General features: G+C 34.7%; 1 protein-coding gene across 5 annotated transcripts; it reads left to right on the top strand.

The window, feature by feature from the left end:
• Positions 1-518: 518 nt before the first annotated feature.
• LOC122001365 (protein FAR1-RELATED SEQUENCE 5-like) lies at positions 519-21,802 on the top strand. 5 transcript variants are annotated; one of them, XM_042556077.1, is made up of 6 exons: positions 522-666; positions 829-1,010; positions 1,257-1,359; positions 17,883-19,757; positions 19,854-19,913; positions 21,016-21,463. In XM_042556077.1, exons 2-6 carry the CDS (start codon positions 892-894, stop codon positions 21,097-21,099), a joined length of 2,241 nt encoding a protein of 746 aa, XP_042412011.1. In that variant the 5' UTR covers positions 522-666; positions 829-891; the 3' UTR covers positions 21,100-21,463. The 5 variants fall into 5 exon arrangements, with proteins under 5 accessions (XP_042412012.1, XP_042412013.1, XP_042412009.1 ...); XM_042556076.1 differs by having other exon boundaries at positions 17,850-19,757; XM_042556078.1 differs by lacking the exon at positions 21,016-21,463 and adding an exon at positions 21,573-21,802 and having other exon boundaries at positions 519-1,010; positions 17,850-19,757.
• Positions 21,803-25,435: the final 3,633 nt, after the last annotated feature.

The raw sequence follows: 25,435 nt of genomic DNA, 5'->3' as shown, positions 1-25,435 counted from the left end.
AATTAGAAAATTTCGCTCGGTGATGTTTTGAAAAGAAGGCCAAAGGGGAGAGAGAAAAAATAGAACTTTTTTTTTACAAAGAAATCGAGCTGGCAACGCCACGCTTGCGCGTCGTTTACGGTCGTGTACAAAACGTCGCTTAGGGTGTGTGTGTGTGTATATATATATATATATATATATATATATATATATATGCCCCTACTCTATTTTTCATTTATTTTTAAAATTTTCAAAAATAAAAAATTTCTTAAAACATCTTAAATATATATATTATACCTCACGAGAATATAATTTTTTTTATTTTGAATACTATAAACTAAGAGGAAAAATTTTATTAGGTTAAACTCATTATAATTCAACCCCTAATTCTTAAAATTTTAAATCATATATATATATATATATATATATATATATATATATATATATATATATATATATATATATATATATATATATATATATAAATTAAATCCATAATAAATCTAAAAAAAAAGCAATTAAACCCAAACTGAGCCAAAATTTCGAAGGAAACGTGTCAAGCTCTGGGTGTTCTCATCACTGTGGTTTGCCGTTCCCATGCCCTACTCTTCGCAGCCGATCCCATTTCCCCACCCCGCCTCCGTTTCCACCGTCGTCTCCCTTCCTCCTCTTCGTGCTTCTTTCAGGGTTTACACCCTTGTTAACGGCTAAATTCCGATAGATCAAAGCATGCTTAGTTCTTGTTAGGACTGGATTAGGGCATCGGCAATTCATTTGCTTGAAGAAACCCTTTCGCCCCGAGAAATTTTAGGCTGAAATCCCTTTCTCTTATAATAATTTCTTCTGCAGATATGAGTCGCATATGAGAGGTGTATATTGTTCGTCGATGACGTGGAGCTGGAAGATCTAGTGATGTCCTACCACGGAGGGAGTAGCCTCGGCGACGGCCATCTGCAGATGCAATTCGAGCAGGAGCAGGACCTTGAGCTACACGATGATACCAACGGAGACAGGTCCGAGGGTCCTTCCAGGTGTGTAAAACCGGAGGTGCCAGACTTCCATGATATGTTCGTCGTTCTTTCTTGCAAGTCAATGTGATGCCACTAAGTAATTTTTTTTTCTTTTTTGGCAAATGAAAGAAAGAAATAGTTTAAGCTCTAGAGTTTCAATCGATGCATGCGTGAGAGAAGAGTAAAAAGTGTTGGGCCGTGAATGTTTTATCTCTGTTCTGTACTTAATTTGAATGAATCTCTACATTTATACTTTAACTTGTTCAGATGCCTTCGATGCGGCATCAACGCGAATGCAACACCACATATGCGCCGTGGGCCTGATGGACCGAGGACCCTTTGTAATGCATGTGGCATTGCTTGGACAAAGGTACTGCTAAGCTTTTTCTTCCTTCCTTTTGGATGCTGCTGGTTTGTGCTCCTGCATGATTTCCTTACCTTGCACTTCAAACATGATTTCTATTTCTCTAAACCAGGCATGCTTTTCTTTGTCATTTTTGGAAGTCAGAAGTTAATAATTTGTTGATATATGTGCCTGTGAATGTGACTTGGACATTTGAATCTTTTTTACCTACACTTGCAACTTTTCCTTCTATCAACCATACATAAAACTGGACATTTATTGATAACCTGCTAGATAAATGAACCTAGGAACTAAGGAGACTATTGGGTAGGTTTCTTTAGCAACATGTAATAGCTTAGTGAGTTACAGTTGAGAACGAGATTGCCAGAATTGAGATTCTGCAACATAAAAATGGTTAGGATTTGATAGGATCATATTGTCAAGAGTGTAGGGTTGTGTCATAAGATTCTACAACACAAAAATTGTTTCTTTTGGAAATTTATTTGTCTATTAACTTTCCCTATCTATTATTATTACAAGTATGTCAAACTTTTCATCATTCTAATATCATGAAGCATAGTTAAAATCATTCATATGTTAAATGAACAATTCAATCTAATCATAAACGCATTGTATTTTGTGTAGCAAATAGTAATACTTGAGATGGATTTCATTAACAGAAGTTAAAGGTATCTCATATAATAAAAGAATATTATGGTATGCTAATGGCTTCACTTTTCACAACATGATGCTGTAAAATGTGAATATATTTTTTCAAATCAAGATTATAAGGCTTGAAATCCTATTTACCAATGGTGATATAAGTTAGGTTCAAATTGTACGTGTGTAAGACATCAGCCCTTTCTTATCCTATTTTGGATTTAGGTCACAGGCTACTTGGCACCATGAGATCAAAAGATCTGTCTGAATTACAGTCTCGTAATGTGGTTGACATCATTAACATGGTATATTTACTGCCCAAAGATAAGTCAGCATTCAAAATGCTACTAGAATGTTCTTAAGAGGACTTTAAAACAATAGTTCCAATATACTAGGGCAACTAGACAAAAGTTGCAATTCAAACATTAGAGGTGGGAAATGACAATGTGAATGGCATGAGTAAATAAATCCAATATGACTTTTCAACTTTGCTTAATCAGCATCGACATATAAGGCTGAACAAATCATAACTCGAACTATGCACAGTAGACTGGATGCATGTTAAACGTAGATGCAGTGGGAATTTTCTTGAATAGACAGATTGGAACCTCCAAATTGTTGAAACAAAGCAAATAGTTAAACAACATTTTGAGGAAACTGACAATATGTGATAGAGCTTAAATGTCTTGAAGCAACTTGTATGGTCAATTGATCTGAGAGAAAGAAAATGTAGGATCAAAAGTGCTAGAGGGGAGAGGGGGGGTTGAATAACGCTCGTGACTTTCACGTTCATTCAAAAATCGATCGCGTAAAATGCAGCGGAATAAAGATATAAAAGAAAACAAGCAATGCTAACAAGGCCAAGTTTTATTTGGTTCGGAGCCTATGACGACTCTTACTCCAAGGCCCGCACATGAGAGTGCTTTTGTTAGACAATTACTAATCAATCGAAAATTACAAGTACAAAGACAAGTACAGAAAGAATATAATTTAAGTGCTATAAACAAAAGTTATACTGACGACTTAAGGATTCGGAGAGTCGCGCTTTCGATTGTCGAAGTCGCGTAGTGGAGTCGTAGGGTCATCTTTGAAGCGGCGCGCAAGAGAGAGATTGCAAAAATGAGTTGTTTTCAAAGAGCTGCTCGAACAACTCTTACCATCCAAGGCGCTTCCAGTAGCAGATGTTATTCCCTTATCCTTGGACTCGATAACCTCTGTAGTTTGCGAAATTTATCCTTTCAAAAGTGCCTTTAAGGCACTTGAAGGCGCCTCCGCGCCAACCTCCAGGGCGCCTTCTAGGCGCTCCAAGGCGCCTCTGCGCTCATCCACGCTGTGCTTCCGCCAAGGCAGCCGAGGCACCTCCAACAGCACAGGAGGTGCCTCAGGCACTATTCACCCGAGGTTAACTTGTGTGTTTCAGCTCTTGCAAAACACATTAGTCCAAATATACAAAGATACCTTGCAAAACAGAGTTAATACAACAAATAATATGGTAATAAAATATTTGATAGTCTTCGGACTGCCCTGTTCTGATTTTCGGATTTTTCAGAAACCCTAGGTCGAACTGACCCCTACTGTTCCCTCAGCGGTGAATGCATCCTCACCTACTCCTCTTAAGAGAGTTTATTTTTTGCCAAATCGGTCCTCCAGACCATTTGGATTTTTGCTCAGCATCTAAGACCTCGAGACTTTCACTTAGTGTCCTCGACCCTAGGATTTCCTGTCTGGTTGACCCCAAGATTTTCACCTAGTGTCCTCGACCCTAGGATTTCGCCCAATGTTCTCGACCTACCAAGTCTTTGCCCAATCCCATGGATCAGGACTTTGTTGCCTAATTACAGCTAGGACTTTCCACCTTTTGCCTAGTCTCAACTAGGACTTTCACTTTGCCTAAGATCACTTAGGACTTTCTGCACACTTTGTTCAACTCGTTAGAACAATAATAACACTTAACTTAGAATTCTTTGCCATTATCAAAACTCAGATTCGATAATCTGGTGCTCCTTGCACCAACAATCTCCCTCTTTTTGATTATGACAACACAATTCAAAGTTAATTTAAGCACATGGATAATAAGTAAGAACAAGTAAGTATTTTCATAAGTAAGAATTAAAAAAACTTTTTCAAAAGATAAGTTTTCAAGTGTTTAACAGAACTAAGAAATTCTTTAAGTTAAGAGTTAAAACTCCCCCTAAAATATAGCACTTCCTTAGTTTTTTTTTTTAAAAAAACTTAGCTTTAAAATTTAGCTAAATTCTTAGCTTTAAAAAGATTCCATTGAAAATGCTTAGCTAATCCGAGCTTTAGTTATTTTAAAAAAATAATGCTTAGCCTTTTAAAAACTTTTGAAAAAAATACTTAGCTAAAAAAACTTTTAGTTACTTAGTTTCTTTTTCGGAAAATAACTTAGCTTTTCTTTTTCCTTAAAAAAAATTTTAGCTAAGTGCTTAGTTTTGAAAAGAATTTCTTTGAACACAAAAACACTTAGCTTTTCTTTTTCCTTAAAAAAAAATTAGTAAATGCTTAGCTTTAAAAATACTTAGTTATACTTTTGAAATGTCACTTTTGAAAAATATAACTTTGCTTTTTGAAAACCTTCTTTTTTGAAAAAAGAAAATACTTAAACGTTTAACTTTGCTTTTCAAAATTAATTAAATTTGTTTTTTTGAAAAATACGTAACTCCTTTTACTCCCTCTTTGACATATATCAAAAATAGTGTTCCTTGTAAAGCTTTAAATAAATTAAGAATGTTTTTTCAAAAATTTGTTTTGAAACTCCCCCTTGATTAATGCCTTTAAAATGTTTTTTAAGTAAGTGCGTTAAGTTCGAGGGGACAGTTAGCTTTAAAATGATTTTAATCCTAAAGTCCAAGCATTGAAGAAAAAAATTCAAAGTAAAGGTAATTTTTGTAAAAATTTTAAAAATAATCATCTACTTTCCTTAGAAGAAATGTTTACCTTTAGCTACTAGCTATTTACCATAAGGTAGCATCATTCCATTGGATAGTCAAGTTAAGTAAGTGATCTAGTTAGTTTGACTAAAAAGAATGACTTAATCTGATTAGTTTGAATTGATATTTATATTCTAGATTTATGTTGATGCACAGACATAAGCATTCTGAAGTCCAGGCAAAGTCCTAAGCATCTCACACCTTTCTAAGTGTTTTCAATCACAAGCAAGGTAGTCCTAGTGTGCTTGTGAGATGTTGGCTTCTAACAGCTATAGGATCATGCTTTCTAGGGATAAAACGTAGTCTAAATCCATAGTATAACTTGAAAACATTTATTTTGAAAGGATAGGGGTTAAAGTTAGGAACATATATTAATTTTAAAAATCAGAAATTTTGAAAATTGATTTTTAAAATAGAAATTTAAAACTTAAAGATAAATAAGCTATATAAAAAAAAAGGACAACCCAGTGCACGAAGCTCCCACTATGCGGGGTCCCGGGGAAGGATCCATTGTATGTAGCCTTACCCTGCTTTTTGCAAGAGGCTGTTTCCAGGATTCGAACTCGTGATCTTTTAGTCACATGGCAATAACTTTACCGTTGCGCCAAGGCTCCCCTTCATAAATAAGCTATAAAGTAACCTATTATCCCTAATTGTCTTCTAAGTGTGCTGAACTCAAATTCAAATAAGAGCTTTGTAAAGATGTCTGCTAGGTTTAATTTGGACTCAACATAATCAAGTACAATATCACCCCTAGCTACATGATCCCTTATAAAGTGGTGCTTAACTTCTATGTGTTTAGTCCTTGAATGATGTATTGGATTTTTGTTAAATTAATTGAACTTATGTTATCAATTGAAACTTTTGTATTTTTGCATTCTAGTTGATAGTCTTTCAAAGTGTGCATCATCCATAAGAGTTGTGATACATATTTCCCCATAGCTATATACTCTGCTTCAGTAGTGAATAAGACAATACAGTGTTGTTTTCTACTGGACCAGCTTACTAGACACTGATCTAAAAGTTGACAGCTTCCACTTGTATTTTTCTATCTAGTTTATACCCAGCATAGTCTGAGTCAGATTAGCCAACTAAGTCAAATGTACTAGTCCTAGAGTACTAAAGACCTACACTTTGTGTCCCCTTAATGTATCTAAGTATTTTTTTTACATTTGTTAAGTGTGATTCTTTTGTACATGATTGATATCTAGCACACATACCAACTGCAAATAAAATATCAGGTCGATTTGTAGTTAAGTATAGTAGACTTCCTATTGCACTTCTATAATATTTTAAGTCTACTAGTTTGCCTTCTAAATCAAAGTCGATTTTTACATTGGTTGTCATTGGGTATTAATGTTTTTGGAACTCTCCATTCCAAATTTTTGAATTAACTCTTTAGTGTATTTTGTTTGGTAGACATAAATGTCATCTTAGTTTATTTTATTTGTAAACCTAAGAAAAAATTAAGTTCTCCAACCAAGCTCATTTCAAATTCATTTCCTATTTTTTAATGAATTCTTTTGAAAATTTAGTATTGGTTGAACGAAAAATTATGTCATTTACATCAAGTTTTAAAATTTCGACCCATGCCGAGGTTTCGGTCTGGACCGGAATGATATAGTTTCAGTACGCTGTGCCGATATAGTTTCGGTATTTTTTAAATATAAAATATATTAATTAAAAACTAAAATATTTAACATAAATATTTAAAAAATAAACAAGATAAAAAATAATCTTTTAAAAAAGGAAAAGATATGAAAATAGATAAATAAATAAAAAAATTATTATAATTTTTAAATTAAAATAAATGAAATATAAAATTAATTAAATAATTTATTAGGGTTTAATAAAGTCTCTTTAGATTATCTCTATCATAGCTAGGAGTTGATTAAAATAATTAACCTAAGTTTAATTAAAAAAAAATTTGAAATCTGACACCACTTGCGAGCCCACACGACTTCGGTGCTGTCGCGGGGTTGTGCGACCAGCCATGGCCGCGGGGATTGCGTAACTCCTTCGGCGCGACCACTTTGACCATGCAACCCCTCTACATTGACCGCAGGGTCGCACGATGCCTCCGCGGCGACAACGGAAGAGTTATGCGACCCCTCCGCTACTGTTGCAGGGTCGAGCGATCCCTCCATTATGACTACAGGGTCGTGTAATACGTCGCATCTGTCGTGGATTTGGTGCCGAGATCGTGCCGGTGTCGGTCGCCGAGAGGAACGAGACGTTTTGCCCTTTTCGGCACGACACTTAAAACCATGGTATACATAGATTTGGGCTATAAAGATATATTTTTCTTGGTTTTAACAAATAGAGTTTAGTCTATTTGGCCTTGATTAAACCCTTTTGATATTAGGTATGTTGATAGTCGTTCATACCAAACCCTAGGTGCTTGTTTTAATCCATATAAAGCTTTTTTTAACCTAAGGACATGATTTGAGTAGTCTAAGTTCTCAAATCTTAGGGGTTGATTTACATACACTTCTTTGATGAATTCATTTAGAAAGGCGGACTTTACGTCCATTTGAAAGAACTTGAATCCTTTTTGTGGTGTATAAGCTAGCAGCATCCTATTAGATTCAAGTCTGGCTACAAGTGCATAGGACCCCTTAAGTGTAATTTTAAAATTTTCGATATTTTTAATTACGCATTCATAGTTTGAGAAAGTTACTAAGTAGCGAGAGTCACATAGTTGACTTATGCTAAGTAAGTTAAACTTAAATTTATCAACTAATAAAATTTTTTGAATAATGAAATCGGATCTCAATTCAATATTATCTGTTCCGTTTACCTTAAGTTTTCGTCGTTGTCAAACGCAACTGATCCTAGGTTCTTGAGTTTTAATTTGGTAAACTTCAATCTGTTTTCAGTGGAGTATCCACTATCCAACATCATTGGTCCAAATTATTATGTTCCTACACATAAAGTTTTTGATTTGGATCCAATTTAAATGGATTACAAGATAGATTGATTGAATTCAATTCCTTGTTTTTCATCTCACCTAATCTAGATTCCTATGGGTGTTTGTGAGATGGTTGTCAATGTTATTTTGGTTTAAGTTTGATTTTGATTAAGGTTTTAATTTGGGTTTAATTAGGTTTATTTAATTTAGTTTGAGTTGTTTAAGTTTAATTTAGGTTTAATTATGTTAACTTTAATTTAGTTTGAGTTAGGTTGACTAAATTTAATTTAGGTTTAATTGGGTTTAATTAAGTTAATTTTAATTTAGTTTGATTAATTTTAATTTAGGTTTAATTGTAGTTTGATTGAGGTTTAATTTAAGGTTTATTTAGGTTTAATTAGATTAGTTTAGATTGGATTAAGTTAATTTTGGTTTAATTAGATTAAGTGAGTTTGGTTTAGGTTTAATTAGATTAAGGTTTGATTAGATTAATTTTGGTTTAATTAGATTAATTTTGTTTGGTTGGGTTAAGCTAATTTTCAATTTTAATTTAAACTCATTTCACCCTTTTCTAGATTTTCAATTAGAGAACGTTAAGAGTTTTGTGAGATGGTTAATTTTATCTTCAATTTAAATTGAAGTTTATGGATTGATTTACATTTGAATTAGACTAATGTTTGATAGTTAATTAATTAAATATTCATTTCGATAATCAACTTCTAGACTGTGGCGAGGCACAAGACCTTCTTGAGTATTGGAGTAACAACCACTTCTAGATAAATTCTTTTAAAGAATTTGAATATTTAACTTTCTTTCTAAGAATCCTTGGTCTAACTAATCAAGTGTCGATTAAGCCTAAGTCTTTATTTATCCTAATCTAAGCATAAACAAGAAAAGCGGTAAATCAAACATCAAACAAGTTTATCTAATAATGAAGATGATCTTTCTATTGGCTCCTCTTAGATCATGGCCTTGATAAGGTCTATCAAAGTTGTGGATTTGATCCATTGGGATCCAATATTGATTAAGTTCAACTTGATTAATCAAGTTAGATTTGGGGACCCATGCTTGGACTACTCTTCTATTGGTTCGATTTACTAAAGATAGGTAAGATTTAAACTGTTGTTCAGCCTTATATCTGAGTCCTGATCGATTGTGTACGATCTTTTGTTTTCCAAGAATTAGATTAAGGTTTTTGGAACCCAAGGTGAACCATTCCAATGTTTTCTTTAGTTCCTTGACTTGACTTTTTGGAATTTTCTTCCTTAAGTTATTGGACTTGAGTTGAAGTTCTAGCTTGAACAGGGTTGGTCAAGAGACTTAGGTTAGTCACTTCCTTAAGGGTTGTTACCTCCTTTTGGAGTGACTTGACCCGGATGTTGGATTTGGCCAGTTTATGCATCAGGTAATTTATTAAGTTATGCAATTTATCTACTTGAGAGGAACTTACAGTGTTGTTGGTCCTTCGGAAACGGATACGAATCCATGGTTTCGCTCGGACTCTCAGACTTAGTTTCAACAAGTTGTTCTCGGGCCGGAAGTACGAGGAGGCTTGTTTGCTCGTAATCTTCGTCGGAGTCTTCTGATGAAGACTCGTTGCACGTTGCTTGTAGTGTCTTCTTCTTCCATTGCGTCTTTGTTTCCTTCTGATTTGGATAGTTTGCCTTGATATGTCCTTTCTTGTTGCAACCATAGGAGGTGACTTCAGACTCGGCCTTCGTGTTCGAATTCGGACTTAACTGTTTTGCCTTTGATTGAATCACCTTCTTGATCTCTCGTTTTGTGAAGTCCTTCTTCTTCTTGTACAGTTTTTGTACTAGGTTCACGAGCTCGACGATGATTTCATCGTCGCCTTCAAACTCGGGTTCGGTCTGGTGCTTGGTTTTTGGTTCCCTCGTTGTGCTTGTATTTGCGACCAAAGTAATACCTTCTTGACTGACATTGCATTAGTCGAAAAATAACTCATCTAATCTAATTAATGAAAAATCCTTAGAGACTTTATAAGGATCTACCATGCATGTCCACAAAGTGTTCCTTGGAAAGGTATTTAGCGCGTACTTAATGATGTCGTGGTTCTCCACCTTTTGTCCGATTGCGTGGAGGCCGTTGAGAAGATCTTGGATGCAAGCATGGAGCTGGTTTGCTGACTCTCTTTCTTGCATTTTTATGTTATATAATTTATTTAAAAGTAAATCGCATCTACTTACTTTTTTGTCGAAAGTTTCCTCATGCAGTTCAATTACTTTTCTCATAAATCCTTTTCACTTGAAAAGTGGATCGACTCGGTTCAGTTCTTCTTTGGTCAGGCCGTATTATAGGGTCTGAGTAACTTTAGTGTCAGCCTCGATCTTCTTCATTTGGTGCAGGTCCCAGTTGTCGCATGTCACCGATTTTCTAGTTACGTCAAGTGATAGTGTGAATCCCGTTTGAATGATTATCCATATTTCAACTTGCGTTTTCAAGTGGTACTCCATCCGATTTTTCCAGTAACTGAAGTCTTCACCGAAGAAGGTGGACGAGTGGTGTTGTAGCCTTCTTGGTGGGCCATTAGAAGAAATTCTCGCACACACAAAAGAAAATGATGAATGCCCAAGACGGGGTCTTGGATTAGTAGTGCATGATAAAAGAATAAAAAAAAACTAAAGAATTCGAGTGGTGGTGCACCGACTTCGAAAAATGAAAAAACTCGATCGAGAGAAATTAATTGAAAGGGGTGATAGTACCGATTCTGATCGACTCCAAAAAATTTAATAACACCACGAAAAAGTGCTTGAACGGTGGTTTCACCGATTCAAAGCGGCCTCGGTCTAATACTAATTATAGGATCAAAAGCGCTAGGAGAGGGTGAATAGTGCTCGTGGCTTTCACGTTCATTCAAAAATCGATCGCGTAAAACGCAGCGGAATAAAGATAGAAAAGAAAACAAGCAATACTAACAACGCCAAGTTTTACTTGGTTCAGACCTTGTGATGACTCCTACTCCAAGGCCCGCACGTGAGAGTGCTTTCGTTGGGCAATTACTAATCAATCAGAAATTACAAGTACAAAGACGAGTATAGGAAGAATATAATTTAAGTGCTATAAATAAAAGTTATATTGACGACTTAAGGATTCAGAGAGTTGCGCTTTCGGTCGTCGGAATTGCGTCACGGAGTCGTACGGTCGCCTTTGAAGCAGTGCGCAAGAGAGAGATTGCGTAAATGAGTTGTTTTCAAAAGCTACTCGAAACAACTCTTTTATAGACCGTTGAAGGCGCCTCCAGTAGCATATGTTATCCCCTCATTCTCGGAACTTCTACAGTCTGCGAAATTTATCCTTTCGAAGGCGCCTTCAAGGCACTCAAAGGCGCCGCTGCGCCAACTTCCAGGGCGCCTTCCAGGCTCTCCAAGGCGCCTGCGCGCCCATCCACGCGGTGCTTCGGCCAAGGCAGCCGAGGTGCCTCCAACAGCATAGGAGGCACCTCAAGCACTGTTCACCCGAGATCAACTTATGTGTTTCAGCTCTTGCAAAACACATTAGTTTAAATACATAAAGATATCTTACAAAACAGAGTTAATACAACAAATAATATGGTAATAAAATATTTGACAGTCTCCGGACTGTCCGGTTCTGACTTTTGGATTTTCCGGAGATCCTAGGTCCAACTGATGCTTACTGTTCCTTCAACGGGGAACGTACCCTCACTTACTCCTCTCAAGAAAATTTACCTTTTGCTAAACATGTCCTCTAGACTGTCTGGACTTTTGCTCAGCGTCCGAGACCTCGGACTTTCACCTAGTATCCTCGACCCTAGGATTTCCCGCCTAGTGTCCGCAACCCCAAGACTTTTACCTAGTGCCATCGATCCTAGGATTTCGCTTGACGTCCTCGACTTGTCAAGTCTTTGCCCAATCCCACGGACCAGGACTTCGTTGCCTAATCGCAGCTAGGACTTTCCACCTTTTGCCTAGCCTCAACTAAGACTTTTACTTTATCTAAGATCATTTAGGATTTTCTTGCACAGTTAGTTTAACTTGTTTGAACAATAATAATACTTAACTTCGAACCCTTTGCCATTATCAAAATTCATGCGCCAACAGAAAACTAGTATATGATATTGAAGACTGAAACACCATAAACTTAAGATTAGATGCTGACTATTTGAACTGTTCATCAAGCCACTGCCAGAATTAAGAATCCAAATCCAGTATTCAAGAAATTTGAAAAGCAAACTATAGTGTATTATAAAGTACAAATTCTATCTTAGATAAAACAAAGCCAAAACTTAAGAAGATAAATATGCAAAATTGTGAATGAAAAATGATTAAAGTTCTAGATTTCTATATTTACCGCCAATGTGAATATCTCTAAACCTCGTCCTCCTTTTGTTAAGATTCATGCGTGCTTCAAAGAATTGAATGTTCTGATATATTAGGATGAGGAGTTTATATGAATTCCCGTGCCTGGGAATTCACCATGTTATTTGACTGATTATCTGGTTTATTTGGGTTACAAGGGTTGATCGATCTTGTTTATGAGGGCATGAAGCTTGGTAACGGAATCATTGGCTAAAGAAAGAATTGAAATGCATGAGAAAAATGTTCTTTAACATTTTTACATCTCAAAGCTGTAATACACTCTAAACTGAACTGAGTTCTAATTTCAGCATAAAAGGAAGAAAAACTTAAAAATAATTTATAACTATTTTTTAATAAGGAATATAACATTTTTTTAATCAAGAATTTATAACACTTTTTTTTTGATAGAAAAGCCATGCAATTCTAGATTTGTTATTTGTGCTGGTAATGAAGTATTTAAAGCAAGCTTTGAGTAGATTCGACTTGGATAAATATTGGAATAAGAAAAAAAGGTGCATAGTCATGCTTATAGATATCGGGAGGAAATGGAGATCAAACATGGTTTCGTAATTAAGGGGATTCACATTCAAGAGATTAGATTAATTAAGAACTACTTTTAATTGTTTTTAGACTTTTGAGGCTGGAATGCTTTTCTACAGAAGGTTTGGATTTTGAATGGAGCGGCATTAATTGATACAATCTTCAACACTCTTACCTTATATCAAGCACTCTCATAACTAATGTGTACAAACCGCAATTGCACCATTGTCGTCAAATAATAAAATATATCGATCTGTAAAATCGAGTACTGATTGAATTAGAAAAATAAGTTATCTAGAGAATCGCAAGTTGTGAGAGTTTGAGAGAGAGAATGTGTCGAGTGCTAGCAAGAAGTTGAGGAAGAAATCTGGATTTGGGGGAATGATCCTAGGATTCTGGTTTCGCCACGATGATTGTTGACACCTTAAGTTCTATTTATTTTTCTATCTCTATGTTTGTTCACATGCAGGTGGTCTATCCCTAGATACCAATATAGACTTTTGGAATTATACTGATGTGCCTATCCAAACTCGACGCCTACTTTCAAGGCGAGCTTACTTGAGCGACCACTTTTTTAGGGAAACTCTTGTCACGATGCCTAGTCCCCTAGGTGTCATCCCCTATTTCGTGATGCCGAGTGGAGGCAAGCCTGTTAAGATTTGTAATAGCTAATGGTGCCCTTGTAAGGTTTCGACCTACTTTCATGACTTATCCCAGTTCTTTATGGGTTGGAGAATTGGGTTCACCTTTCGATCCTTCCTCGCCCTCCGTGAGATACAAAAGTGCACGATTACTGTCACAAACATGTATGCACAATAAAGCCGGATCATAAAACAAACATATAATGCAATAAGGAAAAGATAAATAGATTCATAAAAGCATGTCAACAATTACATCGGCCTACTCCCTTGTCCTATAATCTGGAGAACTACTTTATGGAGATAAAGTTACAATCGAGAGACATGGAATTAAGCATCTACAACTCAAAACCGAAAGAAGAGAGATGAGGAAGCTTAGTCAATTGATGTTGGTGTCTTCGGATGAATCCTCCAAGCTCTAAAGTGAACAGATGGCTTCGAGGACTACTTAGAACCGCGGCTCTAACATTCCCTGTGGTAGGGAAAACCCTCCTCCCTGAATTTGGTGGCTTTTGGGGCTTTTTATGGCCCTTCCAACCTTCAAAAATGGTTGAAAATAACCTAAGCTTCGGGGCAAAATCATCGCACCATGGTCGTGCCTGGGAGGCATGGCCTAGCCGTGTCACACCAATTGGTTGGATCAAGGCGCTAGACACAATTGTGTCACTGGGCATGGCTTGGCTGTGTTTGACTCTGGGTTGGAACACACGACCATGCCACGGGGCATGTCGAGAGCAGCGAAGCAGAGAGGCACAACCGTGTTGGGGGCATGATCGGGCCATGTTGCTGGGGGTGGAGAAAAGCACGACCGTGCCTGGGGGCACAACTAGTCTGTAGGTTCCTGGTTGTGGCTGGATGGGGGGCATAACCAGCCCATGTCAAGTGTTGGAAACTCCACCTTCACTTCAGTTAACTTCGTCCGGAGGAACATTCCCTTGTCATGGGACACGACCACAACATGTTCCTTGTTGGGGTTTCTTGTTCCAAGGCTTTATGACTCCGTCGTGTTCCTTGTTGGGGTTTCTTGTTCCAAGGCTTTATGACTCCATCGTGTTCCTTGTTGGGGTTTCTTGTTCCAAGGCTTTATGACTCCGTTTTTGCTCTAATTATATGTTCTATCAATAAAAACATGCAAAGAGCAAATCTCCAAATTAAAATAATAAAAATGATGCAAAAGAGATATAGAATATGCTCATGAAATGACACCGAATGTATGCAAAACAATACTAAAAATCACGAATGAAACACATACATCAATAACCTATGAATTATGAATAAAGAAATTTATCATCAGTGAGGGTTACTAAACAAGTTAATAACTTAGTGAGTTTGCAAATAAAAATTATGTATGGGTAACCTAACCAATGCCCTGAACAAAATAAGAGTTACCCATCTACTAGAGCAATACTCATAGAATTGGATGCACAGTAGGTTTGCATGAGAATGATCGTGTTATGTTTGTTTGGTTGGTGACAAACACACAGGCTTACAATGTCATTGATACTCATTGCTTGGAGGATCCACTAAAGGGCAATGTAATGAGCTCGTAGATCCAGCTACACAAAGGAGTGGTTCATGCATGTAGTACGGTCATAGAATAGAGGGGCTGGCGGATGGAGTTCACGCATGTTCATCCAAGGTGATATGTGGAAGGTGCCCTTAGGATCACTTTGTTTTTGTTACCATGTAATAGGGAAATTGTTAGGGTCCTTTTCTCCCTAATTAGTCATCTCTACCTTGATATAGATTATTTTATCATTTTACTTCCACACCCTCAATGTTGGTATATTTACGATTAAGTCTAATTCTCTTTAACAATTAGGTTCTCAACAAAATCTAATTTGAATCTAAATTATAAGAATAGTGTTAGAACTATTAGTTCTATAAAACAAAAGTCAAACTATGAACATTGAGGATGATATTTCCATGATCAAATAGCAGATTGACTAGTTGGTTCAATTTGTTAAATTGGGAACTGATGACTAGTTAGTTGGTCCAATTTGCATCAAAAGTGGATTCTTACAAACTCCAATAAAAATGGAAAAAAAATGCTATAAAATTGTGTATGAATTGGCTTCTCAATGTGTATTCTCTATTTGTATTGGTTGATTTTTCCTCCAAATACGGCGCACAACCACAGGATGCTAGGCTTCTAGTCGTCTGCCGCAAAAGTTTTTCGATTTATCCTAACAGTTGGTGGAAACTTCAGTGAGACCTGATCAGTCGCTCCAGATTCGGTGTTATATGGTGTATCATTCTTTTCTATCTGTATTGGTTGGTTACTTTTTCAAATCTTGTGAGTTCCCTACTGTTAATTTTTTTTTCTACTTTTTCTTTCAATTAACTATTATTAGGGCATTGTATTGAATTATTTATATTCTATTTTGTGTAGTTTATGCTATTGTATATATGTTTTCTATAGAATTTCGAACAGGTTGAATTATATGCAAACATTGTATATTTTAAAATATTTTTTCACTTCTTTGCTATTTTTTTTTGACCCCTATAAATTATAATATATATTGAACTATCAAATTTATATTATCATATGGTTTTTTAGGTAGATCGGTTCTATTAGTTTAGACAGTTAAACCATCAACTTATTAGTTCTAGTGATTCAATTTTTGGTCCAACTTTCAAAATGTTATATAATCAAATGAACATATTGAAAAAGTTAACAAAGGTGATCTATTTATCATTTTATGCTTCACTCACAAACATAAATTAGTATTTTTTTTTTTCAAATTTGCTACCAAGATCTGCCAATATAAATTAGCTTTAGTTTTTGGAAACTTCCATGATTTGATAATTTGATTAGAATACCAAGTTAAATTTGTCAAATAACATATTTGGCTTGTGGTGACAATGCGTTGTGCTTGAGCTGGTCAAAGCCTGGGCCCTTAGGCCATCTTTTCCATGTCATATATGACTCACAAAAGGGGTGTACCTTGGCTAGCACAAACCTGAGCACGAGTGACCCATGCCCATGTTGGCCCAAACGTGCTCGGGGTGGCTTGGGCTCAACTTTGCTCCCAGTAATTTAATTTAAAACAATAACAACAATCAATATCAACCAAAACCTTATCCACTAGGTAGAGTCGGCTAGGGGTGTTAATTGGGGTGGGTTTGGTGGGTTCGGATCATATTGAAGATCGGTTATTAAAAAAAAAAAATCTCAACTAGAACCCGAACTCAACCTCAAAGCCCTAAGCCCAAACCCAAACCCGAATAACCCCGCCAACCCGAAACCTTCCTTTTTTTTTTTTGTTATTTCAATAATTTATCACTATTATACTAGCTTTAATATTGATATTCATAATTTTAAAAATAAAATTTGATTTAATTTTAAAAAGATTTATTAAATCCTAAATTTAGGCCAATCCTAGTCAATCTGGACTCCGATCCAATCCTAGTACAACTTAAAAATCCTCCGATCTGAACATGAAAACCTCCAACTCAACTTGGATATTTTTCGAGTTGACTTGGATTTACGGATCAGAGTTATTTTTGTCATCGCTATATGGATCCTTCTACATTCTTAGTTCTATCCCTTATTATATTATCATTTATATTTAAATAAATTTTATCTTATTTTATTATTGTTAATTAAGTCCTTTTTTTGATCTTTTTCTTCCTCTTCATAGTTTAATAGGAACATTTGTCGTGGTTTCACATCACCTAACTAGAACATTTATTGGTCATTTAAGTACATATCTGTATCATCTTAAACGTGTCTCCCGAAGTTTTCTCTCAATAGGTGCAATCCTGATTTTCTCTCTAATATTTTTATTTCTTATCTTGTCCATCCTTATATGCCCGCACATCTACTTTAATATCCTCATCTCTGCAATTCTTATCTTTTGCTCATATGCTCATGTTATAGTCCAACATTCAGTTCTGTATAACATAGTAAGTCTAATCGTCTTTTTGTAAAATTTTCTTTTAAGTCTTACTATCACAAAGATATTATAAATAAATGAAAATTTTTAAAAATTAGAAAAAAATAAAAAATAATTTTTTATAAATTTGGTTAATTAAAATGTCAATATTGAAATTGATATTTTAAAAAAAAAGGAAAAAAGTTAATCAAAAATATTTGAAAATGCAAATTAATATTATTAAAATTGGTATTTTTTAAATACTATTTCAAATATTTAATATTTATAAATATCATTAATTTATACAAATAGGGCCTTGATTCATGGCCTGCGATGGGCTTAGTCCCTTGGGCTATGCAAGGTCATTACTAACCCAGGTAGACAGGACACAACTTGGTGTCCGGTCTGGCAATCAATAAAAATAACTGTATTGAACTAGTACCAGAATTTGCGGCTCTGGTATTTTGCTTCTTTTAGTAGAAAGTTTCGATTGATGCAGCATCTTCATGAAGTTCATCTATGTTAGCATTTGGTTTTGGGGACTTGTGATAACTTTTCTATCAATTTACTTGTTTCTTTTAATCCTCTTGTTATTATTTTAGCTGATGGACCATTATAGAGTTTTATACAAACAGGGCAAAATGAGGAGAATGATTAATTCAAATGGCCCTGTGGACGACGTTACAATAGCTAAGTTGGTACCTGAAATTGACATGGAATTTGAAAGTGAAGAAAAGGCATATGAATTTTACAATAAGTATGCAGGACAGATAGGTTTTAGTGTGAGAAAAAGTTCATCTGGTAAATCGTCTGAAAACATTACTAGGTCTAGAACCTTTGTTTGCTCTAGACAAGGTTTCCGTAAGGACAAAAAGGGAGCTAAGGAAGTCAAGAGACCCAGACCAGAAACAAGAATTGGGTGCCCTGCACGAATGACAATTAAAATAACTCCAAATAATAAATACCGAGTGACAGAATTTGTTGCAGACCACAATCACCAACCAGCACCTCCTTCAACAACCCACATGTTAAGGTCTCAACGAATAACCATTGAGCTACAGGCTGCTGAAGCAGATTTTTCTGATGATTCTGGAGCAACTCCAAAATCTACCAATGAGACTGCACCAAGGCCAATTGGTGGCCCTAGAAATGTCAAGTTTCTTCCTGCAGATTACAAAAATAATCTCCGATCAAAACGCATGAAGGCCATGCAGACGGGTGATGCTGGAGCTGTGTTGAAGTATCTTCAGAGCATGCAGCTTGATGATCCCTCCTTTTTTTATGCTATTCAAGTTGATGAGGATGATAAGTTAACTAACATTTTCTGGGCTGATGCAAAATCTAGAGCGGACTTCAACTACTTTGGTGATGTTGTGTGCTTGGACATGACTTACAAAATAAATGGGTATGGTAGGCCTTTCGTACTGTTCCTTGGAGTTAATCATCATAAACAAACAACTATCTTTGGTGCAGCATTGATGTATGATGAATCACTAGAATCTTTCAAATGGTTATTTGAGACTTTCAAAATTGGGATGCATGGAAAGCAACCAAAGACAATATTGACAGATCAATCTATCACAATTATTAATGCGGTAGCTATAGCGTGGCCTGGAACTAATTATCGCCAATGTGTATGGCATGTCTACCAGAATGCTTTTAAACATCTTAATCATGTATTCCAAGGTTCAAAAACTTTTTCAAAGGATTTTAGTAAGTGTATCTATGATTACAAGGAAGAGGGAGAGTTTTTATTAGCATGGACTTCAATGCTAGAGAAACATGATCTCAGAAATAATGAATGGTTAGTCAAATTAATTGAGGATAAAGAAAAATGGGCCTTACCATATGGCCGAGACATATTCTGTGCTGACATAAAAAGCACACTACAGACTGAAAGCTTGAGTACTGTGCTAAAGAAGTGCTTGAGTCCTCAGCTAGATCTCTTATCATTTTTCAAACAGTATGAGAGAATGTTGGATGAACATCGATATGCAGAATTACAAGCTGATTTTCATGCAAGTCAAAGCTTTCCAAGAATACCTGCTTCGAAGTTGCTCAAACAAGCTGCTAATATGTATACACCTGCGGTATTTGAAATATTCAGGAAGGAGTTTGAGATGTTTATGGACAGTATGTTGTTTAGTTGTAGCGAGGGGGAGACAGTATCTGAGTACAGAGTTGCTGTTCCTGAGCAACCTAAAGAACACTATGTTAGCTTTGACCCCAGCGACTGTTCTGCATTCTGCAGTTGCAAAAGGTTTGAGTTTATGGGGATACAGTGTTGTCATGTACTGAAGGTTCTTGACTTCAGAAATATCAAGGAGTTGCCTCTTAAGTATTTTCTTAAAAGATGGAAAAAGGATGCAAAATCTGGGGATGAATGCGATCATGAATTGCCTGCAAATGATGGAGACCCCAAGTCACCTACAGTTTCATCTCCAAATGTTCCAGTGACATCATCCTATATGCAACAGCAGGCTTTCCTTGGCATGGGTCAATTTAATCAAGTAACTATCTTAAACTCTGGAGATTTATGTTGTGGAAGAGGCTGATAAAATTAAAACTCACTTTTTGTGACATATTTTTTTTTTGTTAAATTACAGGATCCCTCGGTTTCCAATTTCCATCAGCACTCATTCCATGCCAATTCTCAATTAAATCAGGTAGCATCTATGGCCTAAAGTTTGTATTTGAATGTAATTCTTGTTGTATCTGTGAGATGTACCGTCCTGGTATATGATGATACTGATAAAGCAACAATTTAATATTTTTGCACGTGTCATGGTCATCAAACAATAGAATTCAATATGTGTGCAATATGAAACTGAATACAAGTGGTACATAACTTGATATGAATGATATAAAATTTATAGAAGAAACACGAATATAATACAAAAGTAATCAACCAGTAATGTTATTCTCTTGAGCATGTATGGTAAAAGCATAACAGAATATTGATGGTAAAATCCAAACATAATTATTGTTAAAACCAATCATAAGAGAGGGTTTTTATTCTAAACTGATTAAATATACAAATTTCATGTATGACTGAGAGCAAAACTTAGGGAGCGTTTGGTTTCTATTTTCATTTTTTGAAAACGTGCATTTTCCCTTTTAGACATTCTTATTTTATATCTCCTTTTCTAGAAAATGGATGTGAAAATTGCCAACTAAACATAATATGAGAATGGAAAATTAGGAAGCCAAATGCTGCCTTAGTTTTGCATTTCCTAGTTTAACATATAAATCCCTTGCAAGTTACATCTTTATAACGACAAACTTTTCAAACATTTGTCTAGGCCACTATTGAAAAAAAATGAGAATAGGCCATTAAGATACAAATTAAAAATAAATATAAGTTTATGGATAATAATTACAAATTGAATTTAGCTGAGATTGTTCTTCATTGATAACTGTATGCAGTTTCAATGCTCTGTTTTGGAGTTTGATGATTCGTTGATGAGCCAACCGATTATGTCTACTGAAATGAATGAACAATAAATTCATGGAAAGTAAATAAGTCTGCTGTTGCAAATTTCATAATGCTATCATTTGGTTAACAAGGTGTACTGTGCCACGAGTCATTTCCCATCACGGTGCTTGGTGCCAATGTTAGTGGGAAATATTTTTTATCATCACATCAATAATGATTAGGCAAATAAAATATAATATAAAACGTTGGGTGTTGTATCCTGATTCCTGAGCTTGTTTTTCTGAATATAACTGTCAGAGATGGCTGAATATTCTTGTTTTGATTTCATTTAGGGATATGCAGCTGCAAATATGCATGCACAACCATTTCTTGGGAGTTCCCATTTGAATAATCAGACAAGCAATCGAGACCATTGAGACATTCTATTCTGAAAGCTTAATCATCATCGAAATTTCTCATATGAAATTTTGTAATCCAGGAATCTAAAGGAACTGCCCTGCCACCCCTTGTACACATTGTGTAAGTCCCCTCCTAGAGATCTCAAATTTTTGGCATTGGCCAACTTAAGTTAGCTTCCAGAAGGAGATGTAAAAGCATCTCCCTTTGGAAACATGTAAACCTCCTAAATTATGGTAGATGTTCCTGTCATGGCGAAGGCTAACGTGTTATTTTGCCTGTGTTTCAGTTTATTGAATAGTTTGCCTAACCTCATAAACATGTATGTATCATAACTTGCATTTGTTTCGTTATTATCTAGTTCAAAGAGTTTAGTTTTTGTTATTGTATCTTGAAAAGGGCTAATGACTAGTGTTTATTAAATTTCAAAATACCCTTCCTTTCACCTATTCTTTGTGTTGTTGTGCTGATGTTATACCTCTTCCTCTTTTAGGTATTTAGCTACTTTTAGTTTCTGCACACATGCCGACTATGACTGCATCATCTACCTCGTCTATGCTTGAGCTTTGTTGTTCCTCCTGCAGTAACACACCATGCTTTACCGTGAGAATTGCCTAGTAGGCCACCTAGTACCACTTAGTTTATAATATATGCTTTTTTGAAAAAACAACATTAACTCTATTTCTGGTCATAAAATCATCAATAAACTTGAACAGCATTAATTTTTTTAATATGCTTATTTAGCAGCATGAACTTAGTTTATAAAAGTTTGTCAACACTAGAATAATTTATGTTTCCTGTTTTATAATTTTTTTAGTGCTAATCTAGTCTTCTAATTCAATATATTAAATATTTAGTTGTACGGCAAGATCTGCTCTTTCTCCGTTATACTTGTTAAGATTAATTTAAAGTTTTTAGTTGTACGGCAAGATCTGCTCTTTCTCCGTTATACTTGTTAAGATTAATTTAAAGTTGTAACATGATTTTTTGCGACGTAGATTCTGATAATAAAAAAAAAAGTGTCAACTATATTCTTCTTCTCGATATTATCTTATTAACTGTAACATGAAATTTATATACGGCATAATATCAAGCTGATTTATTTTCCTCGGGCTAAAGAGTACCAAAGGCACTCGCACTCTTCCACTGCACTATGATTCTTTTAACAAACGTTTTTCAAAATTATTTCATGAAATATTTTCTACATGAGCTTGTATGTGCACTTATTGACAAAGATATAATACATTCAAAGTTTGAGTCAGGTCGAACATATACTATCTATGTACTTCCTATAGACAAAAGGTTTTACCCAAAAATAAATAAATAAAACTAGGTAGTTTAGAATCACACATCAATATATATTGCATGTCAACAAATACAATTACATCGCTATAATCATATTACATTGTTCACGGTCTTTGAGTCTTTAGCTCTTCAATCTGGCTCGAGCATTATCTCAATCTAAGCTTCTTGCCCTTGAGGTCTTTAGGATCCCCACTCATTCTCCTTTTGCCCTCAATGCCAAGAAGGTCTGTCTCGATCTAAGTCACATTCCCTCAAGTTCAAGTTTTCTGCCTTTGAATAGTTTGAGCACTTCATTGATCTGAGTTACCTACCCTCAAATCGACCAAATTGTTTCTCAATTGTCACTTGTCTTAAATACACCCAATTTTTTATCAAAACCTCTAACTCAACTATAAGAACCATTTTTTTTTTTTTAAAAAAATATAGTAATTGTTACAAGAGTGACATTTTTTTTGGATTTGTCATATTGCATAGTGTTTATGTGATATATATTGAAAATGAGTTGAAAAACATTTTTTTTTTATATTGTTATGGATACTAATATGGGAGGGTGGCAGTGAACGACAGCAACAACCCGAGGAGACCAAGTTAGATCCAGCTCTTGCCCAGATTCCAATCAAAATCAATACAGATGCCGCTTTTTGTTATTCAACTGTACAAGCGTAGACTTGCGATTCCAAGCAAAATCAATACAGATGCCGCTTTTCGTTATTCAACTGGAGAAGCACATCACAGCAGTAAGATTCAAATCCTATTAGATTCAAATCCTAGATAGGAGGCCGTTCAATATGATGGTTTGCTTCCTTTCTACGATGTCTTCCGGGTGCATTATGAAAAGACGTCGGGATGAATGCTATTACTTTTTACCTCATATGAATAAACACCATCTACTAATAAATTATTATATGTATCAAAAACCTAAAATATTACATAAAAGAAAACTAATTTTTAAAAGCATTAGAGTTTTTTTTTTGTTTTTTTTTTTGGGGACCACAAGTCCATCTGTAAGCAAATATTTGTGTCATTGTCCCCACCTCATCCTGCGAATCTGGAGGCCAGAAGATAAGAAATCTATGAGCACAGGATATATGGGACAAATGAAAGTGCACAAAAAAAAAAAAACAAATGAGCATACAATTTGTGAACAAACCCAAGTAACAGATCTATCCGTGTCACAATCTGTTAATAGTTGTACAACTTGAACATAAATTAACATCCTTAAACATGTTAATTTCATATTAAACGAGTAAATATTCCCCATCATCAGGGACGTATCAATGGCACACTAAAAAAACATTATATGAATATGATAAAAGAACAAAAGCATCATTATAACTCCGTGTATCAACGCTACCTATGGCCCACTTGAATGAATAAAGAAAATTAAGATCTCATTTCATTATGGAGAGCTTTTTGACCTTTAACTCTTTTCAAAGAAGAATCATCCTTTAACCAACCACTTAAATATCTATTTTTTTCAGTAAAATTCGAACTATATATACATTATTTCAATTATATTTTGTGAAAAGAAATATTTTTATACCACATAGATATCAGATATTGTATGCTTTATTTTTATAAATAAATGTAATAAAATATGGTTAATTATGTTGCTAGTATTTTCTTTGAAGTAGTATTTTTCAAATCATTTGATAGTGTTAATATAAAAAGATATCATTAATTATATTCATATTTTTTTCATAAAATTTTAATATATTTTTATACAATTTAATTTGAGTTATGATTTTAGATAACAATTATTTAGGTAAAACATGAGTTTGTAATATAGTGGTACCCTGATATTTTTATTTCTATTCAGCAAAAGGTAAATTTTATCATCCTATCCTTCTATACTGTCCCACATTATTAGGAGAAAATAAATCAAAAAATTAAAATTAATCATCACATAAAAAAAAAAATTAATCTTTATTAAGATTCTATCCTCACTCTTATATCCTGGCACTATTTTTATTTCTACGGACATTTAGATGGCATATAATAATATTTAATTAAAATATAATTAGATACAACGTAGGCCCTTTCACATTTCAATAAAAATAAATAGAAATTATTTGTCACATGCTGCATTCTAATATAATTTTAAAATTTTCTTTGGCTGGAAGGAGTTGGTAATTAATTTATGATAAATAATCTCTTATTATTTTTTATTTATCTTAATGATCAATAAAAAAAATTTTATAGGGTCAAATTAGTCACTCCAGATTTAACGTAACTCAGTCTAATTAATTATTTTTAGTCAACTAATGACCCCCGATTACAATGGAACAAAGAGTATTCAGTTGCCACTTATGTATTTATGGTGTATTTGTAGAAATTTTTCTTCTAAAAAATAGAATTATCGATGAATAAAAATAACCGATAATTATGTTTTTTTGGCCGGTAATATGGATTATCTATCAAAATAATTTTATCAGGACTTGGAATTCATGATCGATAAATTTTATTCCTCGACAATTTTATTGGCCGATATTTGTAAACAATATTACCGACCATTTAGATCAGTAAATCTTCTTAAAAATATCGAACAAATATATATTTGATCAGTAATTTTTTAAAGTAAAATGACCAATATTTTTTTAAAAAAATACAAACCGAATATATATTTGGTTGATAATCTTTTAAAAGGTTTATCAACCTATATTTGGTGGGTAATTTCCTTAGAAAATTATCGCCCAATATATATGATCCTATCCGGGAATGTCAACTGATGTTTCACCGGTGAGCTGGCTAGATTACCAACTTAATCAATGACAAGGAGGACAATGATGTAATCTAAAACCTGTGCAGAAGAAAAAAGACAACCAAAAAAGAGAGTTAGGGTGACGGCCAAGGAGTTCCCGGGTGTAGCCATTTTGGCGCTCAAATTAGAGGAGGAATATGAAGATTAGGGTTTTGATATATAGAACGACGTATATATATATATGCGTACTTGGGAAGTTATAAAAGATCCTCTTTTATAGAGAAACCATATAACTTTTTTCTCTTTTTTCTTTTTACATGGTCATTATTTAATTCCTTAAATAATGTAAA

Source organism: Zingiber officinale, chromosome 7A, assembly GCF_018446385.1.
Source record: "Zingiber officinale cultivar Zhangliang chromosome 7A, Zo_v1.1, whole genome shotgun sequence".
In the NCBI taxonomy this organism is placed as follows: domain Eukaryota; kingdom Viridiplantae; phylum Streptophyta; class Magnoliopsida; order Zingiberales; family Zingiberaceae; genus Zingiber; species Zingiber officinale.
This window is presented reverse-complemented; position numbering and strand designations above follow the sequence as displayed.